Raw genomic sequence first — 19,703 nt, 5'->3', positions numbered from 1 at the left:
GGGTGTGGGTGTGGGTGTGGGTGTGGGTGTGGGTGTGGGTGTGGGTGTGGGTGTGGGTGTGTGTGTGTGTGGGTGTGTGTGTGTGTGTCACAAACTCCATAGACTGCAAACAACACTTTTTACTGCATACTGCAACTAGATCTCGGAAGAGTAACTTGCCAATATTTGATTAGATGATATGACTTGATTGATTGCTTAGTATCACGACTGCCTTTTGATCTGCGGCAGTCCGCATGACTAGCGAACCTTGTATCTGATTCTCTTCAGATTCAAATCGGGAATGGATTCAATTCTCACGCAAGGATTACTTTTTCGCCGATCGAACTATTTAATTCAGCGAATAGAAGAAAAGTTAATAGATGCAATTTAGGCTTTGATAAACATTGAATGTATATTCTGTTTTCTCGCACGGTTCTTATACAAATTATTAACAAATACCCAAAGAGTTTTTCACTTCGAAGATTTTCATATGTTAATAAATGCGAAAATTTACTATCGCAAACTATCACTATTGCCTTTTGATCTCTAAAAAAATACTCAAACATCGCCCTATCCACGATAAAGGCAGGTTCCGCATGACTAGCGGACCTTGTATCTGATTCTCTTCAGATTCAAATCGGGCATGGATTCAATTCTCACGCAAGGATCACTCTTTCGCCGATCGAACCATTTAATTCAGCCAATAGAAAAAAAGTTAACCGATGCAATTTAGGCTGTGATAAACATTGGACGTCTATTCTGTTTTCTCGCACGGTTCTTATTGTAAACTACCCAAAGTGTTTTTACTTCGAAATGTTTTAAGATGTTTATAAATTCGAACATTTGTATGGCGCATATTAACCTTATATAAAGAATGGGAATTTAGATACGTGAATTAAAACTTGTAGGTTTTTTGAACCGTTACAAACATACAGTTGAGTCCGCGAGTCTTTACCCGTGCGTCATCATTTAAAGCATACGAAATAAGTCGGAAATCTATTTCACGCAACAACAACTGACAGAAAGTGGCTACTGTTCCGATTACGGGTTTTATTATAAAATTTAACGTTACCAAATATATAGAATGTCAAATGTAAGTTTTGCTTCAAAATTTTTGTGCAGAATTACAGCTACATTTGAAGTAGCTTAATAAATTCTTTTATTATTATTGATTTATAAATAAATAAACAATTTATTAAAAAATTCAATACATTTCAACATATTTTATTTTTGTTATTTTATTCACTTTGACGGAAATCTAAACACAATCATTTCTTTACTGTGTGAATGACGTCAGCTTTGTATGTTTTAAATATTAATTGCCAAAATATAATTATTTACCTTAAAATTTCAAAGCCCAATATAAAATTAGTTGTGAAAACAACTGTTTGTGTAATATAAAGAAACTTCAAAACGCAAAAATTCGACAAAACCCGCAAAAAATTCAACTGACTGACAGCCACAAAAGTAAACAAAGCAGAAACGTCAAACAAATTGTGCTTAAAATATGAAAACATACCGAATCGTCTTTTTTTGTACCTATCTCTTTTCAATGCACTGAGTCTAGATGGTTCATAAAAATAACATGTTGTTACTTAATAACAAACGGCAGCCGGTTTGTCATGAGTTTCATGCGTGGAAGAGAATGATGCTAGATAAAAAGTATGTGTTTTATCTCTTCAGGTATTAATGACTCACGGGTAAAGACTCGCGGACTCAACTGTATTTCGGTTAACCTGTTGACTGCCAGCAACGCGTCTCTCGCGTTTTACAAACGTTGTTTATGTGTCGGCAACGCAAATCTTGCGTTCTTTATATGATTCATCTCATGGGTCTAATATTTCGCTGGCATAAGGAGAATAATCTCTTATCGTGGGTGACAGTCAAAAGGTTAAGATAGGTTTTACTGTGCATTTACTGATCACAACCACAAAAGTCAGATGTTATATGTTCTGTTATTTCAGTTGCCGCCTGAAGTGCAGTCCCAAGTCTCAAACTACATGACTACCAAAAAGAAACCGGAGCAACCACGAGTCCCCCCAGAAATTAAAAGCATCAAGGTTCCCATTCCGACCTTTCCTCCCACGGCGATGGTATATTCGGTCCCAAAGTCCCCAAACCCCGAACGGAAGACCGAACCAGAACCTGAATCTCCTCCCGTTGACATCGTCTCAGCCGCGATTATGGCCAAAGTTTTGGAGGAAAGACAGCGGGAAAGAGCCGCTGTCAAACATTGTGATACATGCACTTGTGCCAAAGGAGTGAAGATCGTTCATCAGCTGGAGTGTCACACTATCGGCACGCAGACTGGGGAGTACAAGGAGATGGTGTGTTTGAGGTGTAATGAGAGTGTATTGCCAATGACTAGTAAGTTTGATACTCAGAATTATTTTGTTTAACGGTGTGACATCTTCATATCCCAAGTAGCACAATAAAAACATTTTAGTTTTATTTATGGTTTATAAAGGTTTTATTGTGGTAAAAAAGAAAATAATGGTTTTAAAGTTACCTTGTAGATATACTGCCAGAACTTTAAAACTGTTAAACATTTGTCACTAGTTTTAAAGTATCTAATAAGATTATCAAATAAGACTAATTAATCTTAATAGATAATTTGTCTTATTGTAGTTTTAAAATGGTTTATTCTCAGTTCACTTTAAAACTAATCAGTTTTATGAAAAACTTCAGGACCGTTTGGTTTTATTAGATTCTAGTTTGTTACCTTTTAGTTTTATTGCAGTTTTAAAGATTCTCCTAATACGACTAATAAAACCTATTATTAAATTTACTTGATCTCAAGACTATTATGTCAGTAAAACATATGCCTTAAAACTATTTTTTTAGTTTTCTTTAAAGTTGCTTTCATAAAAGCAATTAGTAGGCTATATTAAAACCAAACGCTCTTAACTGAATCAATTTGGTTACCGTAAAGACTAAACTATGCTTCTTGTTAGAAACAATAAAACTAAACTCATCCCTTCTTCTTTCATGTCCAAAATGGTCGGCTATTTGTTTTAGAGCGAAACAGTGATGTAGTGTTTTGTAAAAAGTGGAAGTACAGTTAGTATGGAAGAAATAAGTGGCAAGTACTTAAAATATAAACGAACTGGTCATTTTAAAAGAAAAATACAACACACACAGCACTCGACGCCTCGATTTTAGGTTAGATTCATATTAAAACCGAGTGGCATTATTGACAGCAGCATTAAAACTAAACGGTTTTAATTCCAAGGCCACCTTGCTTTTATGTAGGATATATACTCTTGGAGTGGTATAAAATAAAACCATTTGATCTTAACAATTCTCTGTCGATAGACCAAATATTTTATTAAATATACAAATAAAAGTTTTATTTGTATTTCGGCCATATTGCTCTCTGGAGATGCTGAAAGCCATGATAGATTACAATATAAGACTTATATAAAAATTATAAATAAGCGTCTTAAACTTTATTTAACTTTAAAACATTAAAATTGTAAATAAATATATTTTTCTTTCAAATTAATATTTTTCGGATTTCATTTTTTTTTTATTTTTTAATCGCCAAAAGTCAGAATTTCATTCTACTCTTCTGTTTCTTACCCAGTTGTTATAATGTGCTCCACCTTGCATCTCCGTCGTATATCTGCACTTCTAGCTCTATCCCATAGTGTCTTACCATCGTATTTTCTCTTTCATCTTCTCCGTTTCCAGCATCTCCGTTTTTTGAGGTTATGTACACATAACTCAAGGGTCTATAAAAATGGACATGTTTTGTAAGAGCCTCAACTATGCGTGTGAATTTTTTAAAATTGATTGCACCTCACCTAAAAAAATAAAAACGAAAAATGAGGTTTTGTTGCTGGTTGAAGGAGGAAGGGAGTGGTGGGTTAAAATTACGCCGAGTCTTATTTTTTTAATCACATAGAACTTAAAAAAAATGAAAAAATTGAATTCTGGGAGTGAGGGAGGGTACCTTTTAATTTATTTATCCCGTCCATAAGTGGAAAGTTTGATGCGCCACTGTCGACGCATGTGCCACTAAAAAGTGACGGCACAGTGTTCATACGTTTTCTTTTAGGTTCTAAAATTCTCTTAGATTTAAGTTATAGCCTCTTATCGTGCCTAAAATGATTAGCAAGTTTCACCTATACCGGCTCTTAGTTGTATCAGACTAATCTTAATTTCTACATTGTTCCATTTAGGTATGAAAATTGTACGGACCTCAGAACCAAAAACTCACAAAGTCGTTCCTATTTACCCTTTGGAGAACATCGAGCCGGTTCTTAATCAAGCCAACTATAATATTGTCAAGGTTCAGCCCAATAATTTTTTAGCCGATAAAAACGTCGACATCACCAAATCCCCTAGTCTGGTCGATTCGAACAGAATCACATCGAAAATTACTCCTAGTTCTGATAACGTGATTTTGAACGAAATCATGTCGTATCAGGCTGTTAGCACACCAAAGGCTAGTGAAAATGAAGAAAAACATCACAGGTAAGGCAAAAAAAAGTTTGAAATTGTATTTTAATACAGAAATGGACGGGATTCTGCAGAAAGGATCCAAACCACACTTTGTTAAAACTGAGGTATTATCCAAGAACTTTACGATAAAATTTAAAATTCTCTATTAAAAATAATCATGGTTTAACATTAAAATCGTCAATATATGCATTAGATTTGATTTCACACATACTGTTTGATTCAAGAAAACAGTTGTTTTAAAAAATCCACTTTTGCGGCTTGGTTCCCTCCTGCAAAATAACCTAAGTGAATTCAAAGTTATCAAACATGTATTTTCCATTATTGAGTTACATAATCAGGCATATAATCTAAGAAAATGTTAATATGAAATTACAGTGGAACCTCGATAACTCGGATTAATCGGGACCGCGGCCGATCCGGGTTATCGAAAATCCGGGTTAGCCGGAGAATATAGTAAAAATTAATAAATAACCTCCATTACAATTACAAAAACATGAAACACATATGCACAGTACACATCTAAATTACGTATAGTTGTATAGAGTGTAGAGTTTTGTTCATTTCTTGGTAAAAAACTCAGTCATACTGTAGAGATGTACCGACACCATAATATGGTAGGTCTGGATCCTGCGTACAAAAAAAAATTGATAAATAGCAAGCTGAAAATTTGTTATTAGCTTAAGGGTGTCTAGTCGGACAAACATTAATATATGGGAACACTGGAACAGGGGAAGTTTTAACTATGGAACAGGTTAAAAATTTGGAACGGTCAGACCACGAAAACGGCACATGTATTTTTTCCGACAGAACAGACTTAAACTCTCCGAACAGAGATTAAACTCTCATGCAAAAATCAGACTGCTATTTATCACCAAATTGGCGTTTTAATGAGTGGAACATGTAGAATATGTCAAATGACAGGAATTATGACAGGTGATAAATAGCAGTCTGATTTTTGCATGAGAGTTTAATCTCTGTTCGGAGAGTTTATGTCTGTTCTGTCGGACAAAACAAATGTGCCATTTTCGTGTTGTGACCGTTCCAAATTTTTGACCTGTTCCACAATTAAAACTGCCCCTGTTCCAGTGTTCTCATATATCAAAGTTTATCCGACTAGACACCCTTAAGCTATTAATAAATTTTTAGCTTGCTATTAATCAACTTTTTTTTCATACGCGGGATCCAGACCTATGGTAGCATAATATCATATTATGATGCTGCAATAAATTTATTTTAAAGATTCGTCTTTATCAATCCTACCTAATGTTTCTAGTTTCTTTTCCATTGTCACTGCAACATTTTTACGTTTTGTTACCATTACGTAGACAAAGCAAACACAATCTGAAGCACGATTACATTACAGAACGGAAGTGATTAATAGGCTGTACTACACACAATACAAGAATTTTTAAATAGTCACGTCTTTTTTAAAGAATGCTAAGACAGTTTGACATAAATAAAGAAAAAGGAATACAGACAAGTGTCTGTTCTTTCCGATAAGCTGAGACGGTCGCTCTGGCTGCCGCCGTGTGCATGAATCATTTTTACTATTGTACTTATGTGTTCAAATTACACAAATACACATTATCTCTGAAATATTATTTGGCCTACATACATTTTTATTTGATAAAATTGTTAAATTGTTTATTTGTTAAATTTTTGTCTGATGAAAATCGGTCCGGGTTAGCCGGACTTCCGGGTTATCGGGGGCCGACTTATCGGGGTTCCACTGTACTGGGATTTAATAATTTGTTCTGCAAGTCCTAATCCAGAGAAATAAGATTTTTCTCGTGACACATCCACCTCCAGGCCGAATCTAAATTTTTTGAGTAGTATGGACATTTATATTAATAACCTATATGTTTCCTGCAGCCGATTTTGATGATATACATAGTCATAAACAAATGAAGATCAAAAACGGTAAATTTTTGCTTTTTTCTTCTATTACTAAAAAGTGAAGCATTTTAAACAAATTTGAGAATAAGAAACTCATAAATCATATAAAAAAAACTTCAATACGGCGTTCCCTGCATATGTCTATTCTTATTTGTTGCTTAGAAAATTGCAAAATAAGTCATACATTTTGAGTTTTTATAAATATTCACAACTTATGTAAAAATTAACTTAGAACCTTCTTATTACACGGATTGCTGAGACTTCCGGTGCTTAAATTAAACCCTAAATTTCAAATCAATTGGTCAAATAGTTTAAAAGTTATTTAATTTGTTTATCCCAAAATTTTTTTTTGCAACACTGTAAGTCAGAAAATGATGAGGTTACAGTAATACTTCGTACAGTTTATGAAAGAAGATATATACTATTAACTTAATTTAAAAAAATGACAAATAATAATTTGAAATAGTGTAAAATTATTTTGCAAGAACATGACGATTTTTTGCTTATAAACAATTAGAATAGCTTTTTAACCGTTACCCGTAGAAAAATAATTTTTTCGTATTTAGAAAGACTGAATTTTTATACACATTTAGAAAGAAAAACAATTGTCCTAGGACAATTAGGGACGAAGTTAGCCCCCTTATTTTTTTAATTCACAGCAGCTTTGTTTATAACAATTAAGAAATAAAATTAGCCGCATTTGAAAGAAAGGACTTTATAGTATTAATGTACCAAATATAAAAAAGATTTCCTTTCAAGGAAATCGTCCACATCGCTTAAAAATGTGGCCCTTAAAATCTGCCTGCCTTGAAACTTGGGATAGCGATGAGAAGGGGGAAGGAGCTGTTAACAATATCTCTGGTTCTCGATTATTTATTTCGACGTTTCTTTTTTTACTTTGTATGTACTTTTTACGTACATTACGAATATGCATTATTTAAATAAATTAATTGTTATATACACCATCAAATTTGTTTAAACAATTTTTTTTCAATTTTTTAAATAACATTAGATGTACCTTTTATTGTAAAACGTACATATGGTTTATAATTAATAATATATACTAATTCTATTCAATTATTCCTAAAACTAACATTGCTTTATAATATTGCATTGAAAATAAAAATCTCAAATAAACTAGGTTTTATTTCTTGATAAACATGCTACTAGATAAATGAAAAATGAAAGGTAACAAAATTAGAGAGAGGACAAAAAGAACAAAATTATTTGCAGAAATTTTCTACAATATTATAACAATTGTATCTTACAATATTGAAAGTTATAATTTTTTAAGATTGTAAAAAAACAAAAATTAATATATTTCATACATTTTGGTATGATAACAATACTATTAAAATAAAATAAAAGGAGATTTATCTAGGATTACTTGTATTTTTATGAAAAACGTAACAATTATCAGTTACCTATTTAATATAAGTTATCGTAAACTCAAGTGCAAATGATCCACTTCTATGATTGCCAACAAAGTCATCCTAAAAATACCGTAAAATAATTTCCAAAAATTGTTTACACAATTTACATAGTTAATTAAATAACCACTTTATTAACAAAAAACCTATTCGTAACGTACGCAAAGAGTACATACAGATAAAAAAAGAAACTTCAAAATAGATAACAGAGAAAGATAGAGGTTTTGGTTATCGAAGTCCATAAAATATTTATATCTCTGTACTAAACAGGTACTCAGTGCAACCAGTTTTTCAAGAGCAGGTAATTTATCTTAATAAAGTATCTGGTATAAAGAAGATCTGTTGATCGGATCGGTACTAACTGTTCTTAGATGAATTTCCAACCCCAATCAATTACGTTTATCTCTTGTTTGGTGGTTCTGTAACGTCAGTTTTTCATTCATATAATAGCATGTTTAGCAAAAAAATAAAGCCTATATATAAAACCTACAGTTGAGTCCGTGAATCTTTACCCGTGCGTCATCATTTAAAGCATACGAAATAAGTCGATGATAAGTCGGAAATTGAAATTTACTAAACGCAACAGCAAGTGACAGTAAGTGACTTGCTGTTGCGTTTAGCAAATTTCAATTTCCGACTTACCATCGACTTATTTCGTATGCTTTAAATGATGACGTACGGGTAAAGATTCCCGGACTCAACATATACTAGTTCATTTGAGATTTTTTGATTTCCACAGACCAATACTATTTTTAGAAACAATTGAATGGGATCATTTGTTTTTTCATATTTTAAATTATTACTAAGTTTAATAAAAGATTATGTATTATTACATTATTCATAAATATTTATGTTTTGTAATTAAAATTACTTCAAATATTAAAAAAAATTGAAAAAAAAATTGTTTAAACAAATTTGATGGTGTATATAACAATTAATTAATTTAGATAATGCATATTCGTACTGTACGCAAAAAGTACAAACAAATTAAAAAAAGAAACGTCGAAATCCATAGGCGAGAACCAGAGATTCCTTCCCCCTTCTCATCGATCTCCCAAGTTTCAAGGCCGGCCGATTTTAAGGGTCACATTTTAAAACTTTGTGGACGATTTGTTTGAAAGTATATATTTTTTATATTTGGTACATTAAAATTTTGAATTATGTTCTTTCAAATGTGGCTGGCTGTTTTGATTTCGTAATTATTATAAAGAAAGCTGCTGTGAATTAAAAAAGAGGGGGGCCAACTTCGTCCCTAATTGTCCTAGGACAATTTTTTCTTTTTTTTTTAATTTGTATAAAAATGCAGTCTTTCTAAATGTGAAAAAATAAAACTGTCCAAAGTATTACTGTAACTTCATCATTTTCTGACTTACAGTGTTGCAAAAAAAATTAATTTGGAATAAACAAATTAAATAATTTTTAAACTATTTGACCAATTGCTTTGAAATTTAGGGTATAATTTAAGCACCAGAAGTCTCAGCAATCCGTGTAAAAAGAAGGTTCTAAGTTAATTTTTACATAAGTTATGAATATTTATAAAAACTCAAAATTTATGACTTATTTTGCAATTTTCTAAGCAACCAATAGGGATAGACATATTCAGCGAACGCCATATTGAAGTTTTTTTATATGATTTATGATTTTTTTACTCCCAAATTTGTTTAAAATGCTTAACTTTTTGGTAATAGACGAAAATTGAGCGTTTTTTGATCTTCATTTGTTATAACTATGTATATCATCAAAATCGGCTGCAGGAAACATATAGGTTATTATTATAGATGACCATACTACTCAAAAAATATTTTTTCGGCCTGGAGGGGGTTGTGTCACCAATAGGATATTTTTTTCCTTATTTCTCTGAACTATCCCGTGAATTCATGAAAATATTTGTTTAAAAAAAATCCACTTTTGTAGCTTCTGCAAAATAACTTACGTGAATTTGCATAAAAGAACAAACCCACATGGATCTTTTTTGCAGAACGCTGTCATGCTGCAACGATAATGTTGGTTGGTTTTTTCGCTCATAGAGGATGGTGTATATCGTATGTGGCTTGGTTCTTTTCTGCACAAGTATCTACGAGATATTTTACAACCTATGAGACTGTTTATAGGCAAAATACATATTTGTGGTTTGGTTCCTTTCTACAGAATCCCGTCCAAATATAGTGACGATTAATTATTTTTGATCTTTATATTTTTATGTTATACTAATAAGTAAACAATTCTTCTTCTTCTTCCTCTTTATAAGCAATTCTGCTTGTTCATTGGCGGATTGATACATCTAAGGGTGGTTGTCTCTCCATCTTTTGCGCGGTCGGCCGATACTTCTTCTACCGATTGGTGATTTAGCTCTTGCTATTTTGACCACACGTGTCTCCCCCATTCTGCTTATGTGCTTCTTCCATTTTTTTTTCTATTTAGTGTCCATTCGTTTATACACTGTACGTTACATTGTCTTCTGATATCTTTACTCCTCTTTCGATCTTTCAGCGTATTTCCTGTAATTCTTCTCAGTACTCTCATCTCTGTCGTTTCTAGTAGTTTTTGTGTTATGGCTGTATCGGGTCTTATTTCTGATGCATATGTCATTATTGGTTGGCGAAATTGGTCATTATTGGTTGGTGGCGAAAAAGGAAGCGAAAGTAGCAGTAGCAAAAGCCAAAGCAGAAGCGTATTCAAACCTATACGATCAACTTGATACCAGGGAAGGCGAAACGAAGATATATAAAATAGCCAAACAGAGAGCAAAGAAAGCAAAAGTTTTAATCAGATTAGATGTATCCGAGATGAAAATAATAAAATACTAGTTCACGAAAGGGATGTCAAAAAGAGATGAAGAAAGTACTTTGACAGCTTATTAAATGAAGAATTTGGCAGACAGCCTGTAGAGTCAACGGAGACAGTAGCAGCAATGGTCACCAAAATAACCAACGAGGAAGTTGAGCCACGCTTCAAAAAATAAAGAAAGGAAAAGCGGTAGGACCAGATAATATTCCTGGGGAAGTATGGAGAGCATTGGGAGAGGCAGGAACAAGGTGGCTAGCAGGTCTATTTAATAGATTTATGGAAGTTGAACAAATGCCAGACAAATGGAGAAGCAGTATACTGGTACCAGTTTACAAAAACAAGGGAGATATACAACAATGTACAAACTACAGGGCTATAAAACTGCTTAGCCACACCATGAAAATATGGGAAAGAGTAATTGATAGACGGATACGTGAAGAGACCGAAATATCCGAGAATCAATTTGGCTTTATGCAGGGTAGATCAACAACAGATGTAATTTTCATTATAAGGCAGTTGATGGAAAAATACAGGAGTAAAGAAACAAACGCTCATATGGTATTCATTGATCTTGAGAAAGCATATGATAGAGTTCCTCGAGAGATTCTGTGGTGGGCACTCAATAAGAAAGGAGTCCCTGGTGAATATGTAAAGATTGTGAGGGATATGTTGAGGGAGTAACGACTAGTGTTAGGACAGGTGTGGGAGAGACTGATAAATTTCATGTGAAAGTAGGATTGCACCAAGGCTCGGTGCTTAGTCCGTATTTATTCCCATTAGTTTTGGACCAGATAACAGCGAAACTACAGGGTAACATTCCATGGTGCTTAATTTGTGCTGATGATGTCGTGTTAGTAGGAAATAGTGAAAGAGACTTGGAACAAAAACTGGAACAGTGGAGACAAGCCCTGGAGGAAAAAGGATTAAAACTTAGTAGGACAAAAACAGAGTATTTGGAATGTTCATTTAAAGATGGAGCTACTACAAATAAAATGGTATCTTTGGATGGTGAAATGATGGTGAAAAGCAATAGTTTTAAGTACCTAGGATCCGTATTACAGAGTAATGGAGAAATAGATGGAGATGCATGCAGTAGAATTAGGGCTGGATGGATGAAGTTTAAAGAAGCGAGTGGTGTGTTGTGTGACAGAAAAATTCCAATGAAGCTGAAGGGAAAATTCTATAAAACAGCGATAAGACCGGCTATGATGTACGGAACTGAATGTTGGGCAGTGAAAAAGAAAGGGGAACAACGAATGCATGTGGCGGAAACGAGAATGCTTAGATGGATGAGTGGAGTGACAAAGAAGGATAAAATTAGAAATGAGTATATTAGGGGAAGTCTAGGGGTGGCACCAATTGATGTCAAAATGAGAGAGCATAGGTTAAGATGGTTTGGTCATGTTCAACGTCGAGACGTTAATCACCCAATACGAAGAATAGCTGAAGTGCAGATTCCTGGAAGGAGTAGGAGAGGAAGACCAAAGAAGACCTGGGGGGAGACGATAAGGCAGGACATGTTGGTAAAGGGGATTAACATTGATATGACCCAAGATAGAATTGTGTGGAGAAATGCAATTAGGGAAGCCGACCCCGCATGGGGATAAGGCAAAGAGAATGATGATGATGTCATTATTGGTTGTACGCTGGCTCTACAAATTATTGACTTCATCTCAGTGGTAATGTATCGGTTTCGCCCTATAGTGTTATTAATATATCCTGCCAGTCTATTTGCTTTGCTTTTTGTATGTCGATTCGCTAATCTGAGACACAACTGTCTACACTACAATCTCACTAAAAATGCACTATACAGAAATAAACAACCTAAGACACGTTGAATGATCGAGGAGCACTCCCAAATCATGATTTGGGAGTGCTCCTCGTGCTTTCTCACTTCTTTGTCCCTGTCTCCGTAGCTTGACAATGTAATTTTAAGGTATTTTATTTCCATTAGGTACTTATTCAATACTGATACCATCAATTTCTATTTTACATCTGATTGGTTCTTTACTGATTACTATTGTTTTAGTTTTCTGATATGAAATTTTCATATTGAATTCTTTTGCTTTTATGTTAAATCTATAGACTAATCTTTGCAGACTATCTTCATATTGGGCTATCAATATTACGTCGTCTGCGCAACAGAGTATTTTTACTTCTGTTTCTCATCCTGTATCCTACTCCTTTGTTAACGCTTTTGATTACTTCATCCATAATTAAATTGAAAAGCATATGACTCAATGAGTCTCTTTGTCTCATTCCGATGCCTATATGTATAGGTTCTGTAAGTTGTCGATCTATTCTGACTTCCATTTTGTTGTTTTGGTAGATGTTCTCAATGGTGTTTATGATATCTAGGGGAATTCTCTATTATACAGAAGATGGACTATATCTTTGAGTCTTACTCTGTCAAATGCTTTCTTCAAGTCAATCAGACATAGAAATGCTGGTCTATTATAGTCTTATTTCTCAGTAATCTACTTTATGACGAATATTGCATCGTTACACGATCTTCCAGTACGAAAACCCTGTTGTTCATCTGCTAAACTTATCCTCTGATTCATTAGTTCTTGTAGAATTTTAGTTGTAAGTTTTAGGGTAGTATTTAACAAATTGATATCTCTGTAGTTAAGAGTGAATAGTGTGTGTGTGTGTGTGTGTAAAATTATGATTTTACGCCTGCCTTTGATCATGTCTGCTTCTTTTCTTTCTTCAGCGCGCTGGACTGTGTTATCTCGTGTTGGAACGCGTTGCTGTGGTGGATGGTTATACAGGGTGGGGCATTAGTGTAACAAAGTCCAAATACTCGTTTGTCGTAAGAGATACGAAAAAAAGTTATTTAGGTAAAAGTTGGGACACAGAGAGGACCATAATTTAAAAAATTTTTCAAATATACAGGGGCGTGCATATTGACAGGGTGACACAAACTTGTTTTTTAAATGGAACACCCTGTATATTTTTACATTTTTGGATTCTCCTTAATGTTTCCTTTCTAAAAATATAGGGTTTTGTAATAGTTTACGAGGTAGTTTAAAAGATAATTACGTTTTTTGTTAATTTCGTGGAAACATTTACAGCCTGTAGAATTGTAGTGATTTAACATCAGATTTTTATTTTATGTTCAAACGATTTTTAATATAATCTACCATTGTTAAACATTAACAGTAAAGCGAAATGTTTAATTTTAGTATACACGGTTGGTCGAAACTCGGAATGAGTATGTTCTGAGTTTTTTTAAATGGAACACCCTGTATTTTAGTATTGTAATGAAATAATATTTTATGGTACTTTTTTATTTTTTAAGCATTCCCTATTGGGACCGTGCAAATTCGGCAAAGCGACACCTGGTTTCTACGCTCAGCAACAGTTTTCGCAATTTAATTATATTGGTCAATTATATTAGTCCTGGTTACTGGATAATTGTCAAGGTCATATTCCAAAAAAATAATAAGAAGAATAAATAAGATTCAGGTTATGTTATTAACACGTAAACAATTGTATATAGTAAATAAAATTAGTTATTAAAATGCAGTACTGCAAGAAAATACAATTAATTAAATTTACCTTTATATAATAATTGCATATCATATCAATATTTTGGAGTAATATATAATTTTTCTTCTTCAATGGCAGTAGGTATGAAATATACGTCAATTTGACAATTTTAATTGACAAAATGAATTATTTAAGAAAGTTGCAATATTTCTCCGCTATTCGCGCACGATCGTTTCTCGTATCCCCTCCAAGTACTTGCACACTGCTAATACCTAAGTGCTTTAATTTGTAAGTTATTTGTGATTCTTTAAGCCAAACATTAATTGCCACAAAAATTACGTAACATTTTATTAGGTGGTCGTGAAAATATTCAATCAAAAATAATTTTTCAAAAAAAATACATCATAATCTAGTCTGATCCTTAATTTATTAATATTGGATGAGATATCCAAATAAATTAGTAGTTAAGATTGTTGGCGCGCAAAATATTAATAAAAACATACAATATTCTACCTAGTCGGCTATGACACTAAATTTGCTTAAAATTTAGACATTATACTATTTTTATAGTTCCAGTTGCTTTGTTACTATTACTAATATGCATTTTTCTAATGAGGAACTGATTAATAAGATTTTTGTGCTAGTGGAGTATAACAAAAATGTGCTACTAGCAATAAGAATTTTTCATTAGAAATTCCCTGGTAGACGACAAGCAAGAAGAGAAACGTTTGAAAAATACTAGAACGGTTTCAACGGACTGTACACTTAGATTATGATAAATCTGATAGAACAAAAACTATTATAAATGAAGAAAACAGGAATTAAATGTAATCCTTAGTGTTACTGAGGATAGGCATATTAGTACAACCGTTCTTACAATCTAAGTATCTAGTCTGTTGAGACCGTTTTAGTATACTTTCAAAAGTTTCTCTTCTTGGTTGTCGTCTATCAGGGAATTGCTGATGATAAATTTTTATTGCAAGTAGCTCATTTTTGTTATACTCTCCTAACACAAATCCATTTTAATCAGTTCCTCATTAGAAAAATTAATATTAGTAATGGTAACAAATCAACTGAAACTATATAAATAGTATAATGTCAAATGTTTAAGCAAATTTTGTGTCATAGCCAACTAGGGAGAATTTTGTATGTTTGATTAATATTTTAAACACCATCAACCTTAACTACGAATGTATTTGGATATCTCATCTAATATTAATAAATTAAGGATCGGGCTAAATTATTATGTATTTTTTTTCGAAAAATTATTTTTGATTGGATATTTTCACGGTCACCTAATAAAATTTCACGTAATTTTTGTTGCAATTAATGATTGGCTTAAAGAATCACGAATAACTTACAAATTAAAGCACTTAGGTATAGGGAATGCTTAAGAAATAAAAAAAAGTACCATAAAATATCATTTCATTACAATACTTAAATACAGGGTGTTCCATTTAAGAAAGCTCAGAAAATACTCATTCCGAGTTTCGACCCACCCTGTATACTAAAATTAAACATTTCGCTATACTGTTAATGTTTAACAATAGTAGACTATATTGAAAATCGTTTGAACATAAAATAAAAATTTGTTGTCGAATCACTACAATTCTACAGGGTGTAAATATTGCTACGAAATTAACAAAAAAACGTAATTATCTTTTAAACTACCTTGTACAATATTACAAAATCCTATATTTTAAGAAAGGAAACATTGAGGAGAATCCAAAAATGTAAAAATATACAGGGTGTGCCATTTAAAAAAATATAAGTTTGTGTCACCCTGTCAATACGGACACCCCTGTATATTTGAAAATATTTTTAAATGATGGTACTATGTGAGCTCCAACTTTTATCTAAATAACTTTTTTTCGTATTTCTTACGACAAACGAGTAATTGGACTTTGTCACACTAATGCCCCACCCTGTATAGAGCTATGTGTCACTCTCACAAATACTGGCTGTGACTGTGCACAAGCCGAATAGATTCCTTATATATAAGTATTTCTTAAGAATATTAGGGCGGTGTCTACAAGACCGTATTAATTATGCACCGTAAAGACATTCCCACACATTAATTAACCAGAATATAAATTAAAAAAAAATAGTAAAAAAATACTTAAGAAAAAATATGCGTGAAAGGACGGAACGGGCATAAATGTATTAAAGTATTAAAACTAATTTTGCATTTTTTATTTACCTGTTTTAATGTTTTTTGACTTTATTTTAGATTGTGTGATCAACTCAAACCTAATTATGAAATGGAATCGACCTCAGAAAAAGGCGAGTCTGAGAATAATGAAGATGCTGGAAGTGCCAAGTTGTCTTCGCCGAGAGGCCCCCGATACGCCTCCTTGAGAACCCAAGTCGGTAGCAGGAATATCCTTCTAGATAACGCTCACAATAACATAGCACCCGTTCTTTTTACACGGTAAGTGGATACAGCAAGAAACCCGATCAATTTTGTATCTTATCTGAAATTTAATAATAATAATCAGCGCGTCGAACCTAGTAGTCTCATGGCTTGATTATGAAATTCATCTTCTTCCGATGCTTCTTCTGCCATCTATCTTTCCTTGCATTATGAGTCGCAGGATGCCATACTTCTCGCCCCGCATCACATGTCCGAGATACTGTAGTTTTTTTTCTTTAATTGTAAGTTCAACTTCCTTCTCTTTACCTATTCTTCTCAGTACTTCGTTGTTCGTAACTCTATCTACCCAGGAAACCCTCATAATTCTTCTATAGGTCAACATTTCAGAGGCGTTAAGTCGTCTCATTGTCTCTACATTTAACGACCATGATTCCACTCCATAGTAAAGTACACTGTAACACTGTACATTGTAACGTTGAATCTTTTTAAATCAGCTTCTACGTTCATTTTCCACCTTTTTCTAGGCCAACCTCTTTTTTGGCGTCCTCCTATTGTACTTGACAATAGCATTTTCGGTAGTCTAGGCTCTGACATCCTCTGTATGGGTCCCAACCATCTTAGTCGTTGGGGTCTTATTACCCCTAGTGTGCTGAGCTTCCCATATAACTCTCTCACATCTTCATTTGTCCTTCTGAGCTAAACGCCTTTCTCTTTTCCTCCAAATGTTTTCCTTAGTACTTTTAGTTACCATATCTGCACCATTTCTTGTTGTTTTTTTAATTAATGTCCATGTCTCTCTTTAGGCTAGTGATTATGTTCAAAATAAGAGAGCTAAAAGGAACTACATACAACGTTAACGGGATTTTATTGTCTCATTTGGTCAATGGACCTCTAAATTTGAAAAAACCGCGGAGTGCTACCATTTAAATGGGTGCGTTTTTGAGAAAGGGGTGAATTAGTCCCTAGGCACAGGGTGAATTAGGGTGAGTTCTATGCACTTTTGGTACAAACACGTCTACAGAAAAATTGTTCCAGGTTAAATTTACTATCGAAATATCGTATTTTAAAGTCAAAATTATTTTTTTACAAAAATATATTCAAGAGAAATGCAAGCAAAAAACACGAAAGAAAGCAATTTTGTTTTTTGCCCCATAACTTTCTACATGGATATAGGTATAGGTATTGCTTCAGCGAAAAATAACTTCCATTATTTCTCTTTAAAATGAAGTTTGGTAAAAATCTCTGGGATTTAAAGTTTCCGAAATATGATTTTTCAAAGTTCGCCACTCAAAGCATTTTTGGGCCATTTTCCCCATTATTTCGCAAACATTGTTCTGTAACTGTTTTCTACGCATTTCTAGGTATACGCAATGGTACATTTAGAAGAAATAGAAGTCAATTACCTTTAAAATGGTCTATTGTATAAGGTTATACCGCTCTTTTTAAGCAAGTTATGCTTTTTCAAGGTTTTATACTTTTAATGATTTTTGATATTTTTAATGATTATTTTTTAAATTTCTCATGACTTTTTTTCTGATACATTTAGGTATATATATTGTGGAATCAGAAAAGTTTATTTTCTTTACTTTAAAATGGTGTATTGCAAAAAATTCTAGGACTATTTTTAAACAAGATATCCATCCGTAAGATACCCAGGTGTATCCGTAATTTGAGAAAAATTTAAAAAAAAAATTATTTTTTTCAATTAGAAGAATATTATTGCATATTATAACATAATTTTTAATTCCAAATAACTTTTATTAATAACACTTTTCGAGATATTGTGAAATATAAAGGTACTTTACTCTTGAGCGAAATTCATATTTTTAACATACCTCGTACACTATTGATAAAATTTTATATCTGATGATTGCATACTAGGTTGTAGACTATGCGGAGCATTTTATAAAGAATATTTTTTTTTCATAAAGTTAATAATAAAAAAGTTTTTCATATGGATCCAACTTGCCAAGTGCATGTGTGTATGTCACATTTTGAAAGGGTATATCTGGTTTAAAAATAGTCCTAGATTTTTTTACAATACACCATTTTAAAGTAAAGAAAATAAGCTTTCTTTTTTATTGTATCAAAAATCATTAAAAGTATAAAACTTTGAACAACCATATCTTGTTTAAAAATAGTCATAAAGCCTTCTACGATCGACCATTTTAAAAGTAATTGACTTTTCTTCCTACTAAGAGTAACATAGCAGTTACCTAAAGCTACGTAGAAAAAAGATACAGAACAATGTTTGAGAAGTAACAAGGAAAATGGGCTAAAATGTCTGTAGTGGCGAACTTTGTAAAATCATATTTTGGAAACTGAAAATTATATAGACTTCTACCAAACGTCATTTTAAAGAGGAAAGTTGGAAGTTTTTTTTTCTGTGAAGCAATGTCTATACATATATCCCTGTGGATAAAAGTTATGGGGGGAAAACGAAATTGCTATCTTTTGTGTATTTTTCTTGCTTTTCTTTTGAATATATATTTGACTTTAAAATGGGATGTTTCGACAGTAAATTTAACCAGGAACAATTTTGCTGCAGACATGTTTGTACCAAAAGTGCATAGAACCCACCGTAATTCGCCCTGTGCCTAGGGACTAATTCACCTCTTTCTCAAAAACGCACCCCTTTAAATGGTAGCACTCCGCAGGTTTTTCATATTTAGAAGTCCATTGACTATATGAAACAATAAAACCTTGTTAACGTTGTAGTTCCTTTCTAAAATACATAATCAATAGCCTAGATGTGTAAGTTACTATAGGCCTAATAACTGTTCTGTATATTCTTAATTTTCCACCTCTTGATATGCATTTATATCTTAGTAACCTATTTAATGCATAAACACACTTGTTCGCTTTCATTAGTGTATTTTGCATTTCTTCTATATTTCGTTTTCGTGTTGTAACATTGTTCCTAGTATCTGTAAAGTAGTTGTTCGTTTTTTGTTGAATAAGCGCATTAAATTTATAAAGTTCAGTTTAATATAAAATTCCTTGTGGTGTGTCCAAAAGTATATGTAGCTCGGGCAGTAGAACTTTTAAAAAGGTATAACTGAGCTCAGAACAAGCTCCGTCTCTGGCGTCTTAAAACGTTTACCTCGGAGTTTGTTTTGAATTCTCGAGAATACAAAGAAATCACACGGTGCCAAGTCAGTACAGTATGTAGGATGGCACACCTTCTTCTTCATGTGTTCCCTGCTCATCGGAGGTTGGCGAATATCAACTGGAATTCTTTTCTAACTTCAGATCATCATATAATTGTCTGGTGT

The 19,703-nt window shown here is 32.9% G+C and overlaps 1 protein-coding gene across 2 annotated transcripts in view; it reads left to right on the top strand.

The window, feature by feature from the left end:
• The window catches only part of LOC126892113 (uncharacterized), a 90,234-nt gene that overhangs the window by 55,299 nt on the left and 15,232 nt on the right, over positions 1-19,703 (top strand). For both annotated transcript variants that reach the window (XM_050661578.1, XM_050661579.1), the window contains exons 5-7: positions 1,944-2,346; positions 4,164-4,458; positions 16,285-16,485. In XM_050661578.1, coding sequence (XP_050517535.1) covers positions 1,944-2,346; positions 4,164-4,458; positions 16,285-16,485 — 899 coding nt within the window. The remainder of the gene's footprint in view (positions 1-1,943; positions 2,347-4,163; positions 4,459-16,284; positions 16,486-19,703) is intronic.

Source organism: Diabrotica virgifera, chromosome 9 (genome assembly GCF_917563875.1).
Source record: "Diabrotica virgifera virgifera chromosome 9, PGI_DIABVI_V3a".
NCBI classification, from domain to species: Eukaryota; Metazoa; Arthropoda; class Insecta; order Coleoptera; family Chrysomelidae; genus Diabrotica; species Diabrotica virgifera.
Note: the sequence above shows the minus strand (reverse complement) of the source record. Positions and strands in the feature narration are given on the sequence as shown.